The 25,911-nt window shown below is 48.8% G+C and overlaps 1 protein-coding gene across 1 annotated transcript in view; it reads left to right on the top strand.

Moving 5' to 3' along the window:
• Sdk1 (sidekick cell adhesion molecule 1) overlaps positions 1-25,911 on the top strand; it is a 944,655-nt gene that overhangs the window by 826,231 nt on the left and 92,513 nt on the right. The window contains exons 26-29 of the mRNA XM_087903322.1: positions 7,693-7,808; positions 10,701-10,890; positions 12,662-12,760; positions 23,974-24,168. Coding sequence (XP_087759448.1) covers positions 7,693-7,808; positions 10,701-10,890; positions 12,662-12,760; positions 23,974-24,168 — 600 coding nt within the window. The remainder of the gene's footprint in view (positions 1-7,692; positions 7,809-10,700; positions 10,891-12,661; positions 12,761-23,973; positions 24,169-25,911) is intronic.

The following is a 25,911-nucleotide window of genomic DNA, read 5'->3' as shown; positions in this document are numbered from 1 at the left end:
AGGCTCTGGTACACCATGGGATCAGTCACAATTAGAATTACAGGTACGCACCCGCCATGTTCAGTTTATACACAGAAATGAGACCCAGAGCAAACACTCTTCGGGCAGAGTCACATCCCAGTCCTAAGGAACACTGATTGCACAGTGTGTGTATGGGAACACAGCAGTCCCCAGTAAGTGTCCCTGAAGAGCCACCGCCGTGGGCACCGGGATTTAAAGAGGGGCTTGCCGAGACCAGCCAGGGCTCTCCTCCAACTGTAGCTTTTATTAGATCAGCAAGAAAAGATGCAGGCACACGTGGCCGTAACCACGTGAACACTTTAAAACTCTTCGGTCTTCCTCAGCTGAGTGTGTGTGATAAGGAAGGGTCCTGGAGACAGTTTTAAACCCAGCAATAGGCAGACCAATAAAATATTTATTTGAAGAAACAAAACTTTCAATAGAAAATGAGAAAGCTATAGATAAATAGTAGTTTTTGAAGTTTTAAACTTATCCATGGACATGAAAGAAAAACAGGGAAATCACCCATAGCAGCAAGAACTGTGCTGGAGTAGCTGCTGTGGGCTCCTCCCTGGTAATTTGTTCATACATGTGCGTGTCTGTGTGCATAGGTGCAGGTACACATATGCATGCACATGGTGGAGGCCAGAGGTCAGCCTCCTTAGAGACAAGGTCTCTCATTGACACAGAGCTCACCGATTATGCTGGACTGGCTAGCCTTTGGACACTGAGGATCTTTCTGTCTCAGCATCCCAAGAAATGGGGATACAATTAAAAGCCACCACACCTGGCATTTTCCTCCTTATGTGTATAGGTGTTTTTTGTCTGCTTGTGTGTCTTGTGTGCCTGATACCTGCCAAGTCCAGAAAAGGGCATCAGATCCCCTGGAACTGTAGTTATAGGCAGTTGGGAACTGCTAGCTGGTGCTAGGAATTGAACCCGAGTCCTCTGGAAGAGGAACCAGTGCACTTAACTGCTGAGCCATCTCTCCAGTCCACTGTTTTAAAAACAAAACATGAATACTGAGACTCAAACTCAGGTCCTCGGTGGAAGACAAGCACTTTATTGACTGAAATCATCTCCTCAGCTCTTCACTAATCTCTTGAGGACCTGGCCATCAACGCCTAGACAGGGACAGGAGGGTCAGCCTGGAATCCATGGTTGCTGGGGGTGAGGAATCAAAGTCCTGTGTGGAGACAGCGCTGTTCTGCAGGGGCCCAAAAGTGCAGGCCACAGGGATCCAGCTGTGCCTAGGTTGTATAAGACTCATATGACCCTACGGCCTGTGCCTGTGCCAGGCATGGGTTCTGATGTACACGATATGTGTGGTCTGGGTGCTTCCAGAAGAGAAATTAATGTACAAGTCCGATTGCAGAACCCCAAAGCACAAGCAACCACAACAGAAAAAAGTAGACCGATCAGGCTTCATCAGCATTAAAGCACCAGGACTTTAAATAGGAATATAGGAAATATTATATAGGAAATGCCAAAAATCCTCAGCAGGAAGAAAATACTTCCAAGTGCTATGTCTGACAAGGGGTTCGGGTATAAATATCCAAGACCTCTTACTTCACAATGAAAAGGCAAATGATCCTATTAAGAAGGGAGCAAATGCCTGCACAGACAGACCTCCAGAGATGAAGACAAATGGCACTAGGCACATGGGAAGGGGCTCAGCATCTTCAGCCAGGAGGGAAATGCAAATCCAAGTCATAAGGAGATGTCACTTCTTACCCCTAAGAAGGTCAAAATATAAAAACATAGTGTAGCAAATGTTTGGGAAGGTGGAGAGGAATCAGAGCTTTATACATTGGGAAGCAGTTGGCATTCTGTAAAACCTTAAATGCAAAATAACCAATCTAGCCAATCCTCACAGGCATGAGACTAATCTAATCAAGACAGTCCTTCACAAGCGTGCCCCCCGTGTCTCATGAGTGATTCTAAATGCTGTCAAGTTGACAACTGATATTAGCCGTCCCAGCACCCAAGAAGACTGAACACCCATGTAGACCAGAACGTGTCCATGAGTGTTCATGGCAAAAAGTAGCAAGAACCCACTTGTCCATCAGCTGATGAAGAAATAAAGGAAAAGCTGAAGTCCATATGAAGGGAGAAGTCAAGAAGAAAAAGAATGGGATTCTTAGGCTTGCATTAATGAAGGTGCGCCTTGAAAAAAGAATTCAGTGAAAGAAGTCAGATGCAAAATGCCATATGGTACATGGTGTTATGACCTGAAATGCCCAGTGCAGACAAATCTATAGAGCAGAAGATAGGCCAACTGTATTAGCCTGAAGGAGGTTTGGGAGGAGTGGAAAGTGACTAGTGGTAGCTATGGGCTTCCATCTTGATGACAGCTCTGTATGTGATGAGATCAGTGGAAGCAGGCAGATCCTGTGCCATGTGAATTATAGTGCACACCCGGAGACTCTTGGGTGGGTGCCACTACACTATTGGTGGCCCTGGAGGACTCTGCCCGCCTCCTGCCATGGGAGCCTCCTCCCTTGGGCAGTTGTCTTCCCCAGCCTGTTTTTGTTTTGTTTTGTTTTGTTTTGTTTTGTTTTTTGAGACAGATTCTCACGTAGCCCAGGCTAGCTTTGAACTCTCTCTGTAGCTGAGGATGACCTTGAACTCCTGATCTTCTTCTCTCTCTTTCTCTCTCTCTCTCTCTCTCTCTCTCTCTCTCTCTCTCTCTCTCTCCCTTTCTCTCTCTCTCTCTCTCTCTCTCTCTCTCTCTCTCTCTCTCTCTCTCTCTCCCTGTCCTGGGATTACAGGTGAATTAACACCACACCCAATTTCTGCAGTGCTAGAGGTCAGACCTGGGGCTTTCATCCAGGTTTGGTAATCTCTCTATGAACTCAGCTATAGCTCCAGTCCCTGTCTTATGTGGGTTTGACTCACTAATATCTGTGACTCCACCAAAACCTATCACTTACCCTCCCTGGTAGAGAGAGCCATCCTGATGGGCGTTGCTCATCATTCTCATTTGGCACAGGGGCTGATTTCAGGAGCTGGCCCTGTGGTATGGGGAGTGTGTAGTGGAGTGAGCTGGAGAGGAACTCAAAGCCACTGACCTCTGTCTAAACAGTCTCAGTCAATCAAAACAATCTTCTCTGGGACTTAAAAATGTCACCAGGGCCAGCAAGATGGCTCCTCAAATAAAGGCACTTGCTCCCAAGCCTGACAACCTGAGTTCCATCTCTAGGACCCGCAGAATAGAGGGACTGATTGCTACAGGCTGTCTGTCCTCTGACCTTCACATGCCTGCTACGGCATGTGAAGTCCTACCCACAAATATGTTCGCATGTGTGCACACATACACATACACGTTAAAAAATAATATTAATAAAGAATAATCTTATAATCCACAGAAATGCCCCCAAATGGTCTGGTTAGCAACAAAACCAAATTTGAACCACTTTTTGAGCAGTTTTAAATGCAGTTTAATAATAGTTTGAAGTGTGGTCTAATGGGTTCTGTGACATCCTGTGACATATTATAAAGATAAACGAGAACTAAAAACTCGAGAGAAGCACCACAAGGAGCAGTGGTGAACAGCGTGGAGACATCCCCGAAGAGAAAAACAGATGGAGAAAGAGAAAACAGGCATGCTGGATGATTTTGGTTTTGACCGAAGGGGAATTTCTAAGAATATATCAGAACTTAAGATAAATTGAAAAAGAAGTGAATTGTACCTCAGAACAGATAATGGGTACAATTCTTTGCATCTTAAAAAAAAAAGTAGACTTTGTCTCAGGAGAATTTGAATTAGCTGAAATTTCAATCTAGCAATATGTCATTTCCTGTTCCTAACAGCCCTACCCAGCAGGCTCTCTCCGGGTAGGAAACAGCAAGGTTCAAAGCTCAGCGCTAAGTCACCAACCAGGCTGCCCTGGCTCTTTGCGGATGCAGCCAGGCCTCCTGTGAGTGAATGCTAGCATTACCGCATCTCAGAAAATCAACAGTGATTTGTGGGTCTGTAGTGAGAAGTGGGCGCTTAGAGCTGCCAAGATTAGCCTTACAGGAAAGCAGGTAGGGGTCCTAGAGGTGGACCAATTGGGTTACTATGACGATGGCCTCTCTCTCCCTTTACAGATAGGGACAGTTTTCGGAACACAGAACAAATGTAGCAGGCATACATGTTGCGGATTTGCAATCTTATTTTAAATCAAGTCAGGAAATGGAGTCTGATAAATGGCAGGCTTCTGGGTTTGTAACGATAGCAACTCCTTCATCCTTAGTGGGCCAAGGTATTGTCTTATCACTTTTTTCAAAACTAAAGTAAGCATCTATGTAAGCCATTTTCCAGACAAAGCCATAGTAGCATTTGAGGTCCCCAGGGAGCCCCTACAGGTGGAACACAACAAGATGTGGCTGCAAGGTTTCTGGCATAGACAAGTCCCATACTTCTGAGAACCGAGTCAAGTCATCGGTGATTGTCACACTAAGGCCTTTCAGGGAAACATGAACAGACATTGCTCACCCCAGACCGCGCACCTCCCACAAACTAAAGTGATGATTCTACCCAAGTTCAACTTGGGGAGTTCGTGAGTTTATCGGGCTCCCTTGAGCATGGGTTGAGGGTCTACACATACAACTCTCTTATTCGGGGGCATGATTAAAACCACATTTGAGGGTGTCCTGGTTCGTGATCAGAGATTGAGTGGTTACGAGAGAGTTCTTCATGTATCTAGGAGGGAAGCGGCAAGATGCCACCTCTGTGGGGCTGGACAGGAAGCTCGCGTTTCACAGGGTGAATAGCCAGAAACTTCTGCCATAGTTTCCTTTACAGAAAGATTCCCTGAGGTGGAGAAAGAGGTAAAAGTAGATGCCACCCCATACGCGGTGTCATCCCAGCAGCTTGCCTTGTTAGCCTATGACTTGAATGGGACCCCCCCCTTCCTCCTGTCCCCTCTCTTTCTACAGGCCCTGCTGGCTATAGCATTGGCCTAATCCAGCTCAACAATTGTCTAAGGCCTTTATGGGTAATGGCAGTTTGTCTGAATGTTTCCATTGGAGGTTGGGGAGGCAGCTCATTTGGTAAGTCGTTGACTGTGGAAATATGAGGACCCGAGTTCAAACTCCAGAACCTAGGTAGAAAAGCCAGACACAGTGGTGTGCGCCTGTAACTTCAGCTCTAGGGAGATGGAGATAGGAGGCTCCCTGAGCCTCGCTGACCAGTCCACATACTAAATCAGCAAGGTCCAGGTAAAAGTGAAAGACCTTATCTCAAAAACCCAAGGTGGACACTGCCCTGAGAAGTGCTATCCAAAGCTGAACTCTGGCTTACACAAACACACACATGTACAAATGCAAACACACTCATGCACATGTGCACACATAAACAGACATGATAAAAGGAAACATCTCAATTGGCAGCTTGAGTAACAAGCGTGTTCCCTCACAGTTCTGGAATTCTGAGCCTGGGTCCAGGTGTCCATGCGCCTATACTCTACGGGAGGCTCTGTCCTGGGTCCTTGAGAGCCTCTGATGCCTCCATGGCTAATGCCAAGGTCTTCCAGTAGCACTGCCTTTGCATGCCTGTAGTGCCTACAATGGTTTCTTGCCTCGTGGGCAGAGCGGCCCACCCCACACAGCACTGCAAAGACAGGCTCCCAAGCTCTGTCATAAAGCAAAGATGTGACAACCATGAAATATGCCCCCCTTCTTCAGCAGGGAAGCCTTGGGACACGGTGTGACCTTGAGGCTCTCATCCAGGGGAGGCTTCTCCTCTGTCCAGACATCCTTTTAAGCAGTGCATCATCTGACCACGGTAGAACTCTCCCTGCTCCATCCTCCCCTGTGTGGGCGGCTTTGACATGGAAATGGGTCCAGAAGCAAATTCCTGCAGTGGTGGGGATTTATCCGATAGAGTGTCCAACATCCCGACATTAGGGTATATTGCCATCTACAAATGTGTTGGACTACACTCATAGCTATTGCGGGACACATGCGGCCCATGGGCCACAGAGTAGATGGACTGTAGAATAGGAAAAAAAACTTGTCTGTGAAGTTCATTGCTCTTCATATCCACATTGTGTTGGATTCCTGAACGCTCATCAAGACAGTCAGTGCCAACAAAGAAAACCAAAGGAGGCAAGATTGCCCAAAGTAGGAGAACTGCATTCCATACATGAGGGTCAAAAACCACAAGGACTGCCCCTTGGGCCATCCTGTAACCAAACAGTCCTTTAAATGAAAGGGAATGGGAAGGGGGATGGGAAGATTGTTTGAGGCCAGCCTGGGTTGTGAGTTGCAGGCTAGACTGGCTTATACCAAGTCCCATCTCAAAAACAGATAGATAAGAAAGCCAGGATGATGGCTCAGTCAGTAAAGTAACTGAGTTAGGACCTGACTTAGAGCAGCAAACCCTTGTTAAAAGCTAGATGTTGGGAGCTGGAGAGATGGCTCAGAGGTTAAGAGCACTGGCTGCTCTTCCAGAGGTCCTGAGTTCAGTTTCCAGCAACTACATGGTGACTCACAACCATCTGTAATGAGATCTGGTGCCCTCTTCTGGCATGGAAGGATACATGGAGACAGAACACTGTATACATAATAAATAGATCTTTTTTAAAAAAATAAATCTTTAAAAATAAAAGCTATATGTTGTAGTCCACAGTGCAATCCCAGAGTTGGGAAGGTGGAGACAGGAGGATTGTCTGGGCTTATTGGCTCAGTGGCCAGCTAGCCTAGACTGATATATGAGTCCCAGGTCATTGACAGGACTTGTTTCAAAAAATAAAGTAGATTATGAATAAGGAACAAAAAAAACAAGGTTGACTTCTGGTCTCCGCATGTACATGTGTGCTCGTGCACGTGCGTGCATGTGCGCGCACACACACACACACACACACACACACACATCCTAAAATAACTATAATAAAATATTACTTTTTCAGCCTTAGATTTCCAGATGCAGGACTGCAGCCCAGTAGTAAGTGCTTGCTGAGCATGCATGAGGGAGGCCCCCAGTTCCATCCCCAGCATTGAAAACGTAGGACAAACAAGCAGATCCACCCTAGGTCTCTGTTTAACTGCAGAAAGGCACCAATAACACCTGCTTCTGATAACAAGGGTTTATGCTCAGGAATCTGAGACACATTATGAGACAGGGCTCCCCTCGTGTCCCCCACCCATACACAGCAAACATCATCCCCAGGGTCTGGCCCTCTGTCCATCACCCCCATCCACCTCCTCTGTCCCACCCTCATGGGCCTTCATGTTGAGCAGTCTCAGTGAGCTAGTATCCATCTGATACTGAGGAATTCCTATTCGAAGCAAAAGCCTGCAGCTCTTTAAGTTATTACCCGAAACAGACGGAGAGCGTTTTCTTGCTGGCCGGGCTCAGGTAGAATTGAGTTCTAAATACCCAGGATTTACGGAATTTGTTGCTCATATTAAGGAGATTTACATGTGTGCTATGCACCTGCAGGCTTATATGATTGACAGAATGCTCAGAACCACTGCTGTCTCAAGAACAGCATGATAGGGTATGTGTGTGTGTCTGTGTGTTTGTGTGTGTGTGTGTCTGTCTGTCTGTCACTCTCTCTCTCTCTCTCTCTCTTTCTCTCTCTCTCTCTCTCTCTCTCTCTCTCTCTGTGTGTGTGTGTGTGTGTGTGTGTGTGTGTGTGTGTGTGTAAATGCCCCTCTGTTCATAGAGGACTGGAGACAATCATGTAACATGTTCTTTTGCAGTCCCTTCAGCCGCTCCTGAAAATGTGTCTGCGGAGGCTGTGAGCTCCACCCAGATCCTACTGACATGGGCTTCAGTCCCTGAGCAGGACCAGAATGGGCTCATCCTGGGCTACAAGGTACATGTTTATGGTGACTCTGTTCTACTTTTGGAACTGGTGGGAAGGTGTCATGGGTCTGTCCCTCGCCAGTCCCTGATGTCATCAGCTGTCTTATCTGGGAAAGCGGGAGCAGAAGTGCTTCCCAGACATCAGCCAGGAAGCAAATGCAAATGGGACCCTGACCAGCAAACCAGGCCCTGGCTCTGCCTGCTCTGGCTAAGACGCCCTGCACCCTTGACTATGAATGAATGCAGCCTCTTCTGTCACCTACTGTCAAATGAAAATGACCACAGTGGTCACTTCCCAGAGTTACTAGGAGAAATTAGGGGCTTCTGGGAAATGATCTCATGGGATGTTTTACTCTTTTGGCTTTTTAAAGGACCCACCACTCAGCTCTCAAATAAATCATACACAGAGGCTTATTCTTAGTTATGAATGCCTGGCCTTAGCTTGGCTTGTTTCTTGCCAGCTTTTCTTATCTATGTTAACCCGTCTACCTTTTTGCTCTGGACTTTTATCTTTCTCTATTTCTGTATCCCTTTCTTCTTTCTCCGTGGCCTGCTGTGTAGCTGGGTGACTGGCCCCCGTGTTCTCCTCCCCTCGTTCTGTTGTGGCTCTTCTTTTCTCCTCCCAGATTTCTCCTTCTGTTTCTACCCTCTGCCTGCAACCCCGCCTGTTCTTGCTCCTGCCTCACTATTGGCTGTTCAGCTCTTTATTAGGACCGTCCAGGGGTTTTAGACAGGTAAAGAACCACAGCTTCACAGAGTCAAACAAATGCAGCGTAAACAAAAGTCACACAGCTGAAAATGATATTCCCCAACAGTCTCTGCTTCTTCAGAGTGCTGATTTGTCATGGATCTAGGCAGGGCTGTCCTCTGCTAGAGTCGAACTTACCCTAACTTCTCCCGATTCCGTCTTCTAGTCTTCTAAGCTGCTACCCAGACTCTTCAAAACCGCCTATTTCTTTCTTCTCTCTCAGAGGTGACCAGTACAATTCTCTGTCTCTGTCTCTAGCTCCAGTCTCCCAAGCAGCACAATGGGCTTCTCTGGATATGGTCACTAATGTGATGCTGCTCTCATGGGATGAGCAGTTGGACTGGAATGGTGGAACACCTGCCTAGAATCCCCCAGTGAGGGACTGAGGTGTGGCTCAGTGGTAGAGCCCCTGCCTAGAATCCCCCAGTGAGGGGCTGGGGCGTGGCTCAGTGGTAGAGCCCCTGCCTAGAATCCCCCAGTGAGGGGCTGGGGTGTGGCTCAGTGGTAGAGCCCCTGCCTAGAATCCCCCAGTGAGGGGCTGGGGTGTGGCTCAGTGGTAGAGCACCTGCCTAGAGTCCCCCAGTGAGGGGCTGGGGGTGTGGCTTGATGACCACTTGCTTGTCTAGCCTTTATGAGTCTCTGAATTCAGTCTCCAGTACAATAACAACAAAATGCCTTCCATATATCCTCAATGGATTTTAGGCATTCTCCTCTCATCTTTCAGTAACTGTTTTTGTTTTTTTATGGCTTTTTTTCTGCTTTAGGGGCTGGTGGGAAATACCTATTTATTATCAGACAGGATCTCACACTATAATTCAGGCTGACCTGAAATGCACTATGTAGCAACTGACCTTGAACTCATAGCAGTCTTCCTGCCTGATCTTGCAAAGTGCTGAATGAGATGCTTACCCACCAGGCCAGGTTATTTTTCTGTCATTAAATCCCAATTGCTTGCCTCTGGCCTGCTCATTTGCATTCCCTCTCCATAAGTATTCTAATGGCTCTGTTCAGGATCCCTGCTGTGTGGCACTCCCAGGGAACATAGCAATCCAGAGTGTATAAGGGAAGCCCAACACTGGCAAGTCTCCTGCTACACAGCAGTCCTGTTGGGTGGGTTCAGTGGACAAAGCACCGTGCTGCACCTCCTGGTTCCTACGAGGAAATGCTTCCTTGCTCATCCCAAATGTCTGCCCAGTAGCCCTCTCTTAAGACTTAGAGATCACTTGTCTTGGAGAACAGTTCAGAGGGGACGGAATGTAGGAAGTCCTTCTGTATATGTATTGACATTGGTTAATAAAGAATCTGATTTCAGCCAATGGCTTAACAGAATATAACCAGGCTGGAAAAGATAAAGAGAGAGAGTAGGCAGAGTCAGTGAGACGCCATGTAGCTGCCAAAGGAGACAGATGCCCCAAAACCTTGCCAGTAAACCATGAGCCTCGTGGTAATACACAGAGTAATAGAAATGGGTTGATTTTAGATGTAAGAGCTAGGTAGAAATATGGTTAAGCTACTGGCCAAACAGTACTGTAATTAATATAGTTTCTGTGTGATTATTTCGGGTCTGGGTTGCTGGGAAACAAACGGCCTCCACCTACAGAGGGGGGTGAGCTTAGAGGGAGGACAGAGGAAAGGAGGAGGAGGCCCTGAAAGAGCACATCTCAGTTCATCCCTATGACCCAGGGGCCAGCCTCAGGTTCACATGAGGAAGACCAAGCCTTCTGGGGGCAGAAACTCCATCTTTTTGGAATCAAAGAACCTCACGGAGTCCTAAGCTCTATTTATAGGAAACAAGAGGCCTATGCCCAAGACCAAGCCCAAGCCCATGCTTCAGTGGGAACATTTGGCATAACTATAGTTGAGAGCTTCAGATCTTGCCAAATTGTGTCCAGGCAGCCAAATCTCCAAGCTGTAGGCAGAGCTGTGTGACTCCAGCCACTCTTCTGGAGTCTAGTTACCTCATGGCTGCCTTTCCCCTTTATGCTAGTGAATAGAAATGAGATCCAAAACTCCCTCAATACAGCTGCCCTGTGGAGAAACCACGGATAGGTGGTCCTTGTCAGTTAGTTCTGAGCTGGTACCCTGTGCACAAGAAGTCCCCTTCTGAGCATGCCCTTAGCTGTAACCATCTGCATGTGTGTGTTGATGCTTCAGATTCTATACCGTGCCAAAGACCTGGATCCAGAGCCCAGAAGCCATGTGGTGCGAGGGAACCACACACAGTCGGCCCTGCTGGCTGGCCTGCGCAAGTTCGTGGTATATGAGCTCCAGGTGTTGGCCTTCACACGGATCGGTAATGGGGTCCCTAGCTCGCCCCTCATCCTGGAGCGCACCAAAGATGACAGTGAGTACATGGCTGGCCCTGCTGCCTTCTGCCTTAGTTTTCCAATCCCTGCAGTTGTTTTTAATGTAAATTTTCAAGCACTTTCTTTCTTCTTTTTTTTTTCCAGTTGAGGGAAACAAAACAAAATTGTTTTCCAGTCACTTGGCATTTACATGGCCAATTTGAGCCTGGAGAGGGTTTACAACCTGATTATGGATTGTGTGGAATCTCAAGCTTGACTATGCTGTAGGCAAGGGCTAGTGAGCATGGACTAGGTTTTCAAACATGAGCCCATCCAGTTAGTAGTAGCTCTACAGATCTAGATAAAACTCCACGCTGGACCTGTGTCCATTCTCATAGGGTTAACGGGTCTCACCATTTACATTCAGATCGCTAATTGCATGTTCCTGCACAGAGAGCAGCATGTTTGACAGCACCCAGGGGTCCCCAGGCTCTGGTGCTTCCAGGTTTGTGTAATAAGCACATCTTGTTGGCTTTGTTTTTATGGAAGTCTAAATCATCAGTAAATATGTTTTTCCACTTTGCAGATGTCGAACACTTAAAGGTTAGCTCCTTCACACGTTCGTTATTAAACAGGCCATAATGAATATGTCAGGGGGAAAATACGATCTGCAAAAACACCCACCTCGGGATCACAAGTGTCTGACAGGACAGAAACAACAACAGGGTTGTTTAAGCATCTTCTTGGAATGGATAATGAGCCACAACTCTACTTGCTCCATTAAAAGAACCCCATCCCCCTTCTTCACCCAGCATGTAGATCTGGCCTTGGCTCTGTATTACTTCTCTCATTGCTGTGACCAAATACCTGAGAAGTAGCTTTTATGGAGGGGGGAGGTTGATTGGGACTCACAGTTTGAGGGTACACAGTCCTTCATGGAAGTCATGGTGGCAGGAACAGGAGGCAGCTGGTCATACGGCAATCACAGTCAGGACCCCAGCCCGTGGGATGGGGATCACCCATACTCAGAATGGGTCTTCTCATCTCAGTTACCCCAATCTGGAAACCCTACAGGCATGGCCAGAGGTGTGTCCCCCAGGTGATGGTAGATCCCATCAAGTTGACAGAACGAACCATCATATTGCCCGCTCTACAATGTCAAAGCCAGTGAGGGTATCTGGTTAGTAGATTGCTTACTTCAAAGTCATAGGTGGCCCTCTGGCTAGCGCTGCCATGAGCTGTATACCCTTATGCAAGTATACTTTCTAAGCATGACTTTCTAAACCAGATGATCAGGATTCAAGATAAAGGGTGTTTTTCAGAATCATTAGGGAGTCACATGGAGCTATTGAGGATCCAGAAACCCTTTATTGAAAACATGGCCTGGGACGATTTGGCAAAGCATCTGCCGAATAGGTGTGAGGACCTGAGTTCAATTCCCTAAAACCCACATAAAAAGTCAGATATAAAATAAAGAATAGGGGGCTGGAGAGATGGCTCAGCAGCTGAGAAGGCTTGCTCTTCTCCCGGTGTTCAATCCCCAGTACCCACATGGGGCAGCACAGCTCACGACTGCCTGTACTTCCAACTGCGGGAGACCTGATGCCTGCTTCCGGCCTCCCCAGACAGACAGCTGCACACATGCAACATACATCACAGACACAGACACATACATAAAGAAGTTGTTTTTGGAAGAGTAAATCAATTATTTTAAACATGAATTTAAAAGCGACAAGGCGGGACCGCCACAAGGAGAAGTACGCTGTCGTCAGAGCACGGGCTGACCTCAGAACTCTGTGCAACTCCTGGCTCTCTGTGCTTTTCCTTCAGCCCCAGGTCCCCCCGTGCGGCTGGTGTTCCCTGAAGTGAGGCTTACAGCAGTGCGGATTGTGTGGCAGCCCCCGGAGGAGCCCAACGGTGTGATTCTGGGTAAGGAACCTTGGTGGGGAGGTGGGAGTGGGAGGCAGGGAGAGTTGCTGTCTCCTGTTTCTCTTAGACAATGGGTGGTAGACACAGATCACAGCAGCAGCGTCTCCTGGACGCAGAGCATCACAGGCCCCTTTTGTTCCTGTGCAGGACACTGAGGCTTTCTCGCAGAATGAAATTTACATTTTGTTAACCCAGAATTCCCTTCGTTTGTTTGCCATCTGTGGGAAGGTCCATGGCGAGCCCATTCGTAATTGACCCTCTTCCGCTCCCCGCTCCAGGCAGTGCCGACGGGTGTTTGGGAAATGGCAGGCTAGTTTTTCATAATCGGTGTTGACCAGGCTCCTGAAAGCACCTGTCTCCCACTGTGAGGCCTGCGCTGACCCATTTGAGAGGCCCCAGGGATGACATGTGAACTTCAGATCTGAAAAGATGGGTGGAAAGCCAGCAAACCGTGCTTTAAAACATCATCAGTACCTTTATCTATTTATCCTCTTGCTGTGTTGTATTAAAGACTCCATGTTCATCACTCTTGCCTAGTGGGAGGCTGAGTAAGGCCCACTCACTCTCAGGCCTCCCACTGCCTATGAGTGACACCATCCCAAGTCACTGACTGTCCCGCAGGCCACTCCTTCTGGGCAGAGGTGGGGTGAGTGAAATGCTGAGTCTAGGGCAGGAGTGCCTTCCGCAGCCCTGGGAGCAGGGAAGGGACATGTGGTGGCTTCTGGGCCAGGTGGGGACCATGTGCAAGGACTCTGCTGTGTGCTGTAGACTGTGACATGCGGAAAACCAGGCGTTTCAGGGGATGGGTCCTAGAATCCAGTGCAGAGTATGGCTACAGCCCCAAGTCGCCAATGACATCCACCTGGTCCCTACTCATAGGAGACGCTGAGATAGTGCGCAGTTTCCAGCAAAATTATTTGTCTGAAATGATGAGCAGGTGATAAAGAGCCATTGCTCTAACCTACTTTTGATCTCGCCAGTCTAAGACTTGGTTTGAAGAAAGTATTTCACTTTTATTTTTTTAAAAAAAATATTGTGGGGCTGGAGAGATGGCTGAGCAATTAAGAGCACTGACTGCTCTTCCAGAAGACCCAGGGTTGATTCCCAGCATCTACATTACAGAAACAACTGTCTTTAACTTCAATTCCAGGGTATCTAGCATCCTCTTCTGGAATCCATGGGCACCAGGCTCAAATGTGGTACTCAGTCATCCATACACATAAAACAAAAATAAATCTCCAGACAACAGTTCTTAAGGCAATGAGGACAGGATAGATGTCTCAGTCAGAAGCATTTGTGATGCAAACCCAAGAACCCAAGTGTAACCTGAGGGTCCGGCTTGTTGGGGTATCTGTCCCGCCCAGTACCCCACAGCCAGCAAGCCCCAAAGAAAATCACACACAGGACTCCATAAGATTATAAACTGATTGGCCCATTTGCTCTGGCTTCTTGTTAACTAATTCTTACATCTGACAGTAACCCATAATTCTTGTCTGTGTTAGCCATATGGCTTGGTACCTTTTTCAGCTGTCAGCTCACATGTTGCTTCTTCGGGAGGAGGGAGCTTCCTGCTTCCCAGAATTCTCCTGTTCTCGTTGCATCACCTCTACTTCCTGTCTGGTTTTCCCGCCTATGCTTCCTGCCTGGCCAATCAGCATTTATTTAAAATATGATTGACAGATTACAGACAATTCTCCCGCACCACCCAAGTTGGATCCCCTAAGATCATGGGGAGAAGAGTTCAGGCGTGGTAGCGTGTGCCTGTAATCCCAGCACTGTGAAGGTAGAGACAGGTGGGTCCCAGCGGGTTCACTAGCCAGGCAGCCTCACCAAATGGTGAAGTCCTAGGCCAGTGAGAGACCCTGTCTCAAATGGCACTTGTCTCAAAAACACGAGGTAGACAGTACCTGAGGAATCACACCTCATGCTGTCTTCAGTGCCCTGCATGTACCTAAGCACATGCATGTCCACTTACATGCACGTAAGCATGCACGTGCATGTGCACACATACACACACACACAGAGTTTGAAAATGCACACATCTCCAACAGTCCTGGAAGGAGGCCCAAAAGGCATTTTGTGGAACCCTTGCCTCTTTAGAATGGCCCTTGGTGACTCCGTCATCCCCTCAAGGCCATGGCCCATTCACTCCTTGACCTTCCGTGGCAGGATCCCTGAAGCTACCAGATACAAGTACCACTGCAAACACAGATCTGTGAACATGGTGGCCTTGAGGCTGTAGATGCTTGCAGCCACAATCGTGGTGACTGTAGAAGCCCCTGTTGGAATGAGTTCTGGTAAAACAGGTAACAAACCACACAGGAGCCAGCACCATGGGCTTGGGCAGAGAAGATGGCCAGTGCAGAGGCAAACCATGCTGTAGGAGGAGCCTGTCCCCACCATGACAGCAGGCAGCAGATCATTGTGATAAAGACTGAGCTGGATATGTGATTCCCTAGGAGCTGTCCCCAGAGGCTCACGGCAAAACAGGCAGCATTCTGAGCAATGCAGAGTAATAGAATTCCAGGCCGTCACCTGGAGTCCCAAAGCTCGATAGATTACTTTCTATGAAGAAGTAGGTTCCTTGAACCCAACCCTACCCTAAACCTCCGGCTCTCATTGCCAATTCTACTGACTCTCCCTGCTCCAGCCCCAGGCACTGCCACTCCCTGTTCTCTCTCTGCATATATCACTGTGTAAGGGCGTCACACTCTTACACATATGACCTGTACACAGATGGGGGCTGTAGCTGCTCTAGGCAGCACACTCTTACACATATGACCTGGTACACAGATGGGTAGTACAGCTGTACTGGACGGCATGCTCTTATGCATATGACCTGGTACACAGATGGGGGATACAGCTGCTCTAGGGCAGCACACTCTTACACATATGACCTGTACACAGATGGGGGCTACAGCTGCTCTAGGCAGCACACTCTTACACATATGATTTGGTACACAGGAGCTGTATTGGATAGCACGCTCTTACACATATGACCCAGTACACAGATGGGGGCTACAGCTGCTCTAGGGCAGCACACTCTTACACATATGACCTGGTACACAGATGGGTAGTACAGCTGTACTGGACGGCACGCTCTTATGCATATGACCTGGTACACAGATGGGGGCTACAGCTGCTCTGGACGGCACGCTCTTACACATATGACCCAGTACACAGATGGGTAGTATGGCTGTACTGGACGGCACACTCTTACGCATATGACCTGGTACACAGATGGGGGCTAGAGCTGCTCTGGACTTTTCACGTGTGTGCTGGAGATTTGAACTCTCATCCTCATGCTGGCACAGCCAGTGCTCTTACCCACTGCATGTTTTCTTAACTGGGACCTTTGGATTTCATGTGAAGTCCTGGTGGGCTCATCACTGAAAATCCCAAACACATAGGGAAGAAGTGGGTGATATTTACAAACTTCAGTACCCTGTATTAGTCAGTATTCTGTAGAAGAACAGTAATGAGATGCCTATGTATTACAAGGGGAATTTATTAGAGACAGACTGGGGACTCCAACAATGGCCATCGACATGCTGGAGAGGCTGAGAACGGGGTAGCTGGTGGGTCCCTTGAGTCTGGATTCCTCAGGTATCCCAATCTGGTGCCTAAAGCCTGGAGGATTCCTGGAGAACCAATGCTACCCAGTCCATGTTGGAAATTTGAAGAAACTGGATTCAGTGTCAGCGAAGGGTGACAGCAATAGAAGCAACAGAAGAGCAGATGCACTTCCCAGCAAGGAATGGAAGCGGGCAGGCAAAGCACTGCTTGCTTTTCCTCCAATCTCCTTGTCTCTGGGCTGCTGGAGGGCACTGCCCACTCTGGAGGAGTGCCCCTCCCTTAGTGAATTCTTCCTGGGAATGTCCACACCTCCATTCAGAGGCATGTCTCTTAGTTGATTCCAGAGCCAAGGAGATTAACCGCCACATACAAATGCTAAGTCAGATGGCAGAAACTGTCTGTAAAGCAGGCAATGTGGTCTTTCAGCATCTCTTGTAACGGCATCTGGAGGTAGCAGATGCTGCCTGGGTGACCCGTCACCTGGGTATCATTACAGCCAGCACACCAGACCGTGGATGCCGTAGGAGAGAAAGACAAACGGGTTCCTAAAGATCCAGGCTGTTGCTGGAGTGGAAAGAAACTCATCCGTTTGCCTGGCTTTCCTTGAATGGGTGTTCCTGCTTGGGCTGCCAGGGCGGCCGCCTAAGCGTGTGGACTCTTCCGCAGTTCACACCTTCCCTCCCAGTCTATATGAAAACATGTCCTTGCATTTCCCAACGAGATTAACAGCACGAAACAGTGCCAGGTGCCTGGAGGGAGCAAACACTTGCTTGTTTGCATGGTAAATATTTTACTGTGGAGAGTTCTGAGCGGTTGGAAGCCTCCTCTGGGGGTTGTATGGGACTACCTGAGTATGGCCACCCGCTGCAACTTGGCAGACTGCTCCACACACCCTGGAACACTGTTAAGCTAGGCTTCACGCGTGTGCTCTTCAGAACTGTGCCGACTCAGGCCCAGACATTTTAAGTTCCCCACTTTTCCCACCCATCAGAAGGCCCCCTGGCCAGCCAAGACCTAACATTAACCTTGAACATGCTTTGAGAACCCTGCTATAGCATTTCTGTGTTCCCGTTCCTCGTGTAGATACGCTGTAAACCTATAGCCACAGGCCATGGACTAAACTTGGGACTTCCAGGGACTGCTTCTGGGTTCTTTGACGCCTTTGTGGGTTTAAGCGGGGGTATCATAGCCTCTAAACCGTCATCAAGGCTTCGCAGCACTGATGCTGATGGCCTTGCTTTGGGAACCCAAGCATCATCAGGGAACCTGATACCTTTAGTTGTTGGCCATCAGTACAGCCCATAAAAGGTTCTCAGCTCCCTTGAATGTCAAGACAAAACCCCAGTTAGCTGTTTCAGCTCTCAGGGTCAGACATCTAGGAGTGGGGACCCCCACGAGGCTTGTAGCCCACGGCTGTGTCATCGTACCCAGCTGATTTTCTGGGCTTGCAGTGCCCCCTCCACCTTCCAGCACATTCAGAAGCCAGCAAAGGCCTCTCATTGCGCATTTTAATCTTCCCTTCGGATCGATGTCCCTCATGCTTGGCCTTGCTCTCTTCAATGCCCGTATTATCATAATTCACCCATAACCTTAAAAACAGGACTTCTCTCGGGCCCCATTCTCCTCCTCCTCTCCAGTCAGCGCACCCATTCTTTGCAAACACACAGGGCAGCCTCCTGACCTCGGCTCGCTGAAATCCTGCCTGCTAATGCTTCTGATCCGGCTGCAACCGTAATTACATAAGAAGCCTCCTCCTCGGAAACGCTCTTAGCTCTGAACACCATCCATCATTATTCTCTAAAAATGCAAGCACTCTCCTGCAGCCGCCTCTCTCCCACCGAGGATGTGCAGGGGAAAGACCGCCGTGGTCCAGCCAATAGTCTCTTCGGCGTGTCAGGGTGAGGAGCGGGTGTTAATTCTTATGTTCAGCACACCAGGGTGCAGGGCCTGCTAATGATGCCACATTTATTGGAGGGAAAAATAATAGGAAGGTACAAACAGGAGCCCGAGGCTGAGGAGTTTCCTCTCGGTAATAGCTCAGTGTGGGAAGTGGATTGGAGCTAGAAAATAATAACCCAGATTTCCTGCAGTTAGGGACAAATGACATTGTGCTGTGTGTTTTCCATACATTATCTACTGAGTCTACACAGTGGCTGTCCCAGGTAGATATTCTTCTCTTTCTGTTTCAGAGACAGAAAGGTCAGAGGTTTGAGGGGAGCGCTGCAGCAAGAATCCCCTTCTGGGAGAGGGAGGGCCCTACTGGGCTAGACAATCCAGGATTGTTCCAGGATCCCTGGGGAAATCCTAATGTGCCCAGAGTCAAGTCCTCAGATAAATGGCGTAGCGTCTGCAGATAACGGGTGCTCGCCGCCCCCATACTGAAGTCGTCTCTAGATGACTCCCTGTACCTGGTCCAGGGTAAACGGTTTTATACAGAGCGGTCATGCTGTGTCCTCTAAGGCCACCAAGAGTCCCCATTTGCTCAGCACTAACATAGGGCTTTCCTTGAGTTTTTAAAGGAATTTAAAATTTTTATTTATGTGTGTATTGGAGTGTGTGTGTGTGTACACATTTGTCTGTGTGAGGACATTGTATCCCCTGGAACGGGAGTTATAGAGAGTTGTGAGCTGCCATATGGATGCTAGGAATTGAACCCGGGTCCTCTGGAAGAGCAGCCAGTGCTCCTAACCACCGAGCCAACTCTCCAGCCTGATGTCTGTGTTTTTAACTCAGCTATGCGGTCTTGCTGCATCGCCCTGGCTGGCCTTGAACTCATTCTGCAGCACAAGACCGACTTGAGCTTTCAGTCATCCTGCCTCAGTCTCCCGAGGAGCTGGGACTACAGACCAATACCAATAGACCCAGATTAACGTCCTTTTCTTTTCTAAGAAAGGCAACTTCAGTCTGGAGGTTTTCAAAAATACCGTTACTAAGTCCTGACTCCATGACTAGAGATATCATTCCCAGTCGCGAGATCTTCCAATTCTGGGGCTTGAGAGATGGCTCAGCGGTTAAGAGTGCCTGTTGCTCTAGCAGAGGACCTGAGTTCAATTCCCAGCACCCATGTTGATGGCTCACAGCTGTAACTCCAGCTCCAGGAGAGCTGGTGCTCTGTGCTGAACTCCAAGTACACGCACGCACACGGCATATACTTATCCACACATACTTAAACCACAATTTAGAAAACTAAGCATTAAGAAAAACAAAAAGACTTTAAAATTGGGCCATTGCCCTGGTCTCTAAAGAAGTAGACAGTGCTGTAAATACATGTTTCCATGGAGGGTCCTATTTTAAAGTTACCTGGTCTCTGCTGAGCTCAGACTGAACATGTGCCAGGAGCAGAGAGCTCAATAAACCCTGACATGGTTGGGCAATGCCTGCGCGATGACCAAGGTGAGTGTCTGAGTTAGGATTTCTATTGCTGTGAAGAGCCACCACGAACATGGCAGCTCTTAGAAAGGAAACCATTTCATTGGGAATGGCTTACAGTTCCGAGTCCATTACCGTCATGGTGGGACATCGCAGTGCACAGGCAGACATGGGGCTGGAGAAGGAGCTGAGAGATCTACATCTCAATCTGCAGGCAGCAGGAGGAGACTGTGTGTCATACCGGGCATGGCTTGAGCATATGAAACCTCAGAGCCCACCTCCGCAATAACACACCTCCTAATAACATCCCTCCCTGTGGGCCACGCATTTACACGCATGAATCTATGGGGGCCATTCCTTTCCAAACCGCCACGATGAGGAAGGTTAGGTGTTGGTCCTAGCAACTCCAGAGCTAGGCCTGAGGTGTCTATAGAACTGAGGAGGCAGAGGTGCTGATAGGAGGATGGGCCCTTGGGGAAGAAAAACATACATGAAAAAAGAACTGCAGGTACAACAAAGAGCCCTAGAATACCCCTGTGAGGGGGCAGCCATGCAGCAGCTTCTACCACTTAGAGAGGGTAGAGACCAGGTGCTGTCAGTGTCTTCTGGTCACGTGTGTTGATGACCAGAACAAGAAGAGACACAGCTCTCACCTCAAAGGGAGATAGTTTATTCTGGGGCAAAATGTCAAAATATGAGCATGGCCCAGGAACACGGGTTTGGGTTATCCCGAATTCCACGTTTCAGTTTGGTAACAGTTTGTGGGATTGTCCTAGCAACGGAGCAAAGAAAATCATAAATCAGGACAGTTTGTAAACATTGGGGACCTTGGGTAGGCATGTTACGGCAGAGCCGGGAAGTCACTGTTCCGGACCTCCGATGCTCCCTGATGACATGCCTAGCTTTAGGTGGTTGGTGGACGTCAAGGGCATGTTTGTACATTTCAGAGGATTTAACCTAATCATCAGAAGTTGCTAGTCAGAGAGGTAGGCAGTAAGTGCGATTTAGGGACTGAGATAGCCCAAGATAATTTGGCTGTAGATCTGTGACTTCAAGCTGTTGGCAAATATTGATGTTTGTCAATAAGTTATCAGTCCTGGAGAGTGTTTAACAAGGGGAGACCTCTTTCCAGGAATGGCAGTTAACACATGTAGTTGAGAAATGGCTACAAGGCAGGTCTTCCTGGGCCCGCCCTGTCCCTGTAAGATGTAGCCGGTTACCTGCAGCACAGGGAGCCCCAATAGCCTGTGAGATGTGACCTGTCGTACCCCCTTCAAGCTCAAGAGACAGAGGTTGTGTGTGGAGGGGTCACTTTTCACATAACGGAGTGGGGGATTGGCAGAGCCAGGTGCCAATCTAGGCAAGTCTTTGCAGCTGTAGAACAGTTTCTGCTGGGAAACCCTCTCACAGAGGGGACTGCAGGGTGCAGGGTCTAACAGAAGTAGCCAATGCAGGGCCATGGGCTGCGTGAGCCCCAAGACAGCTATGAGTATGACCTACACAATCATAAACCTACTGAAAACATTACAAAGTGCTATTGTATTCTTACTTTTCTCAAGCTCTTGTATATAATGCATGTTGCTCACACTCTACCCCGTGTTCTCTGCCCTTCTCTTTCCTCTTCCCCTCCCCTCCCACGGACTCCTTTTACCACCTATATAGCTAACTTCTACTTTCATAACATATATGTGCATGTGTGCATGTATATGTATGTGTATATGATTTTATGTTACCTATAGAAAACCTAAGAGCATGATCTCTCATTTGTGCTTTCTCAATATATGTGACTTCCTATGATTTTTATATAAAAACAATATAACTTCATTCTTCTTTATGAATAGAAAAAGGGTTCTTTTATATATGCAGGGGTCAGGGAGCATTGTGTGGGATCAGAGCATGGCTCAGCAGTTAACAGCACTTGCTGTTCTTGCAGAGGACCTGGGTTCGATTCCTAGTGCCACACTCCGTACCTTGCAATTGCTTGTAACTCTAGCTCAAAGGGATCAGATGTCCTTTTCTGGCCTCTGGACATTACACACACACGGTGTACTGAGAGACAAGTAGGAACATGCACATAAGTTAATTTTTTTATTTTATTGCATAGACTGTACATTTTCCTTAACCATTCCTGTGCTGTCGGATACCTGGATTGGCTCCACAGCATGGCTGCTGTCAACAATGCTACATGTTAGACAGACACACACGTGTCTCTGTGCTGTGTCAACTTGGAGACTTTAGGGTAAATACTCAGGAGTGTTTTTGCTGGGTGGCGATTTTTCCATAACTTGATTGCCTGGTCTCAAGCATGAACTCTATATGACAACTTCTATCACAGTGTCTAAGGTTGCAAACTCCTGGAAGCTAGCAAAAGCTAAGAGGGGCTGTCTCCTCTCTGGAAGGGTAGGAGGTTCTTTTTAAAGAAAAGTAGGACAGACCTGGGGCGCCATCTGCAACCCTGGGCAAACCAACCGTAACCTTTCCAGATGCCTTGCCCTCATGTGTTTGGCCCGCTGGGGACCCCTGCTGTTAGCACTCATCAGAGTGAGACTGTAGGACCCATGCCCCCTGCACATGGCTGTCCAGCTACTGTACATCTTCTCATTATGTGAGTCTCTGAAGGCCTAAGACTGTGTCCCCTGGGGCACCCAGGCTCCACTTTCCCATCACTGAATGCCATGGGAGAAGCGGTGGCCAACAATCTCTAGGCTCCAGTCCTTGCTCAGTAAATAAGAAGGTGAAGAGTCTCGGAGCAGCTGCTGAGAGCCTCAGAACACTTAGACCCTGTGTCAGGGAGAAAAGCTGTTCCCTCAGAGATAGACAGTGGCCATAATGGTCATTTGGGAGTCTGGGGTTGGCATCTCATGTCACCAGGCATCACTCTGAACAGGGCTGAGGGTTGTGTCATCCAGTCTACATGGCAATGATATCAGTGACCCGGGTGGCTAGGTCTGAAGGTCAGGGTATGCTCGATCTGACCTCTGTGTGAGTGTCCTCCTGGTCTCCCAGTGGAGGACTAGAAGAAATTCGCCAAACAGCTGGGGAAATTGTAGGCATCTTGGAAAGCCCTAGAGCCAAAGGCTAAGCTAGGAGGAACAGGAGGAACAAAAGTACTACCTGAGGGCATCCAGAGCACTGCCCAAGCTGTGTAGAAGGTGATTGGCAGGAGGTGAGCAGACCTCCATCCTAGTCCCAGCAGGCGGCCCCCACTCCCAGGCTGCCCTGGCAGGCAGAGCCGTGGAGGACCAATGTGGCCTTTGATGCTTTTCTTTCTCCCCTGCTGAGTTCCCCTTGTTTAATGTGATCACTTGGGTTGTCATTAATTTTTTCTGGATGTCACAGCACCCCATCCATTCTGGTTCTAATCAGAAACTGGACCACACGTGGTCCATGAGCCCAGAAGGCAGTCTGCCCCACGACTCACGGTTGGGTCTGGGAAATTGGCAAGGCCTCTTCAGAAGCCGACAGGCAGGCACTGGGGTTGCTTGGTTGGTGGGATTTGATCATTAATAATGCCTGATCAACCATGACCCCTTCATAATCAAGGAACTCGGAGAGACATGCGGAGCCAGGCAAACCCTGCCGCTCTGGAGTTATGGAAATTAACAGAAGGGGTATTTAACTATTTAACGTGGAGCCTCCAAACTCAGGAGGCCCGGGTGGGGAGGCTGAGTGGCCGGAATCATGGGAGATGAGGATATTAGAAAGGCAGCAGCAGGGGGAAACTAGCAAGGGGGCTGAATAATGCAAGTCTAGCCTCGCAGTGGTCCTGCCTGCTGCAGGCTCTGCTCCTGCTGAGAAGTGTGAAATCACCTGCTAAGGGCAGGCTCTGGCTTCTCCTGCTGGGTTGAAGGGAAGGGTTGCACCATAGGAAGGGCATTGGAAGGGAATGGAAGAGCCAGAGGCACTGGCTCATGACAACCTCCCATGGGGAACAATCAGGGGTCCTGGGCCTGGTGGCATTCTCCAAGTGTGCATCATCTGAGGAAAGATGAAGCTGTTTTCACATCTTGTTCCTGTGAAGGATGAACTGTGAGACAAGCTCCACAGAGGACTGAGCTCAGGCAGCCCACACCCATCACCAGGGCTGTGCGCTCCCTTACAATATGCGCCCTGCGGCCTTTGGAAATCAGGAAGGAGCAGAGGGTAGGCCGTGTTTGGGGTTCCAATCTGGGCTGATTATGGGGTGTCAGGAGCGTAGGTTTTCTGGGCGAGCAAGAAAATAAATGGCTCAGCTGACTCCCCAACTCTGTCCCCAACACCTCCCACAGGGTACCAGATTGCCTACCGCCTGGCCAGCGGCAGTCCCCACACCTTCACCACTGTCGAGGTGGGTGCCACGGTACGGCAGTTCACAGCCACAGAGCTGGCCCCGGAATCTGCATACATCTTCAGACTGTCAGCTAAGACAAGACAGGGCTGGGGAGAGCCTCTGGAGGCCACAGTCATCACCACCGAGAAGAGAGGTAAGCTCCCAGACCCAGATCTGACTGTAGACGGCCGGGCACTAGCTGTTTAGTCAGCGCCAAGAAGCCAGAATACCTGGGCCAGACATGGAGCTGGGCAGGTTGTTATTTGTTTAAGTGTATGTGGCAGAGGTGTGTGTATGTGCTCAGGCGTATACATGTGCATATATGTGGAAGTCAGAGCCGTGTGCCTTCCTCTAACATCCCCCACCTTATTTTTTGAGACAGTTTCTTGTTGAGCCTAGAACTGGCTGCTTGGGCTAAGCTGGCTGGCCAACAAGTTCCAGGGGATTCTCCTGTCTCTGCCTCCCCAGCCCTGGGGTTAAAGACATGGGCTGTGCTGTCTGGCTTTTTTGCAGGTGCTGGAGAGCAGCAGTTGTGTCCTCATGCCCGCTCTGCAGGCACTTGCTGAGCCAGGTCCCCGGCTCTGTGCCAGGCGTGTTAGCAGAGTGTCCTTGAGGCACAACTGTTGGCCACCTGCCCACTCAGACAGTCAGGAGGCAAGAAGTGCAGCTCAGAGAGGCTAGCCCAGGGTAGCACCGAGCTTTGTCTCGGACAGTGGTTCTCAGCCTTCCTGGTGCTGCGACCCTTTAGCACAGTTCCTCAGGTTGCAGTGACACCCAACCATAAAATTATTTTTGTTGCTACTTCCTAAGTGCAATTTTGCTACTGTTAGGAATTGTAATGTAAAGATCTGATATATAGGCTACCCGATATGTGGCCCTGGGGGTGGTAACCCACAGGTTGAGAACCACTACTCTAGAACCTTTCGCTGCAGCCCAAAGGGCCTCTCTTCAGAAGCCATGCCTCCACCAAAATTCAACTTGGAGAGCCAGACAGTTTATTGGGTCTCTTTACAGTACACAAGTGGTAGGGGTTTGCTTACAAGCGTCATGTAGGTGACCCCCAAATAGTTGCATCACCACCAAGCGATGACCTCGTAGAGTCTCCCTTTCAGTCAGCCTTCCACTTCCTGTCTAATCTAGTATCTATCTCCCAGCATCCCTTGCAGCTAGCTAACTGGGTGGGGGCAGAAGAACACAATGCTGGGATCCCAGGTGAGGGTCCTATCCTCTATCTACTAAGGAGTGTCAGTAGCTCCATCATCATCACCGTAGATTCAGCTAGTACCATATTATTCTGCTCAATTAGTTACTATGGATACCAGTCCATGATAATATCTACTCTAAAATAGCAGTGATATTATTATGTTGTGCCCAGAAGAAAAAGCCATACAAGGAATGCCCTCACAGCCAGACCCAGAGGTCTGAGGAACTAGGCCAGGAGGCCTAGGAAACACCACTAGGAGCTCATGGCTCAGGGCTGTGAGGCCTTGGGGCAAACCCTTCCCCTCTCTCTACTGACTTGGGAGGCCTGTGCGGTGCAGTTAGCACAGCACCTGGGACATGCAGATGGCTTTCCTCATCATCAGGAGCTGCGCTGGTGTGATGTGAATGCATGCCATTGCTGCGCTGGTGGCACCTTTTATTACAAGATCTAAAGCAGGCCATTTCAGGGATCGAGGAGTCGAACTCGGAGCGCCACCATGTGCCAGTCCCCTCCAGATATCACCTTCTCTGTTCCCAGCTTCAAGCTGCCAATCAGGCTATGTTAGCCTTTCGTTGCTATAACAAAATACCCCCAGAAAAATAATTTTAAAAAGCAAGGTTATTTTGGGCTCTTAGGTTCCTGTGTGTTCAAAATAAGACCTCTGGGACTGCAGAGGTAGGGAGAAGCCTTGTT

This window comes from Myodes glareolus, chromosome 2, assembly GCF_982192425.1.
Source record: "Myodes glareolus chromosome 2, mMyoGla1.1, whole genome shotgun sequence".
In the NCBI taxonomy this organism is placed as follows: domain Eukaryota; kingdom Metazoa; phylum Chordata; class Mammalia; order Rodentia; family Cricetidae; genus Myodes; species Myodes glareolus.
Note: the sequence above shows the minus strand (reverse complement) of the source record. Positions and strands in the feature narration are given on the sequence as shown.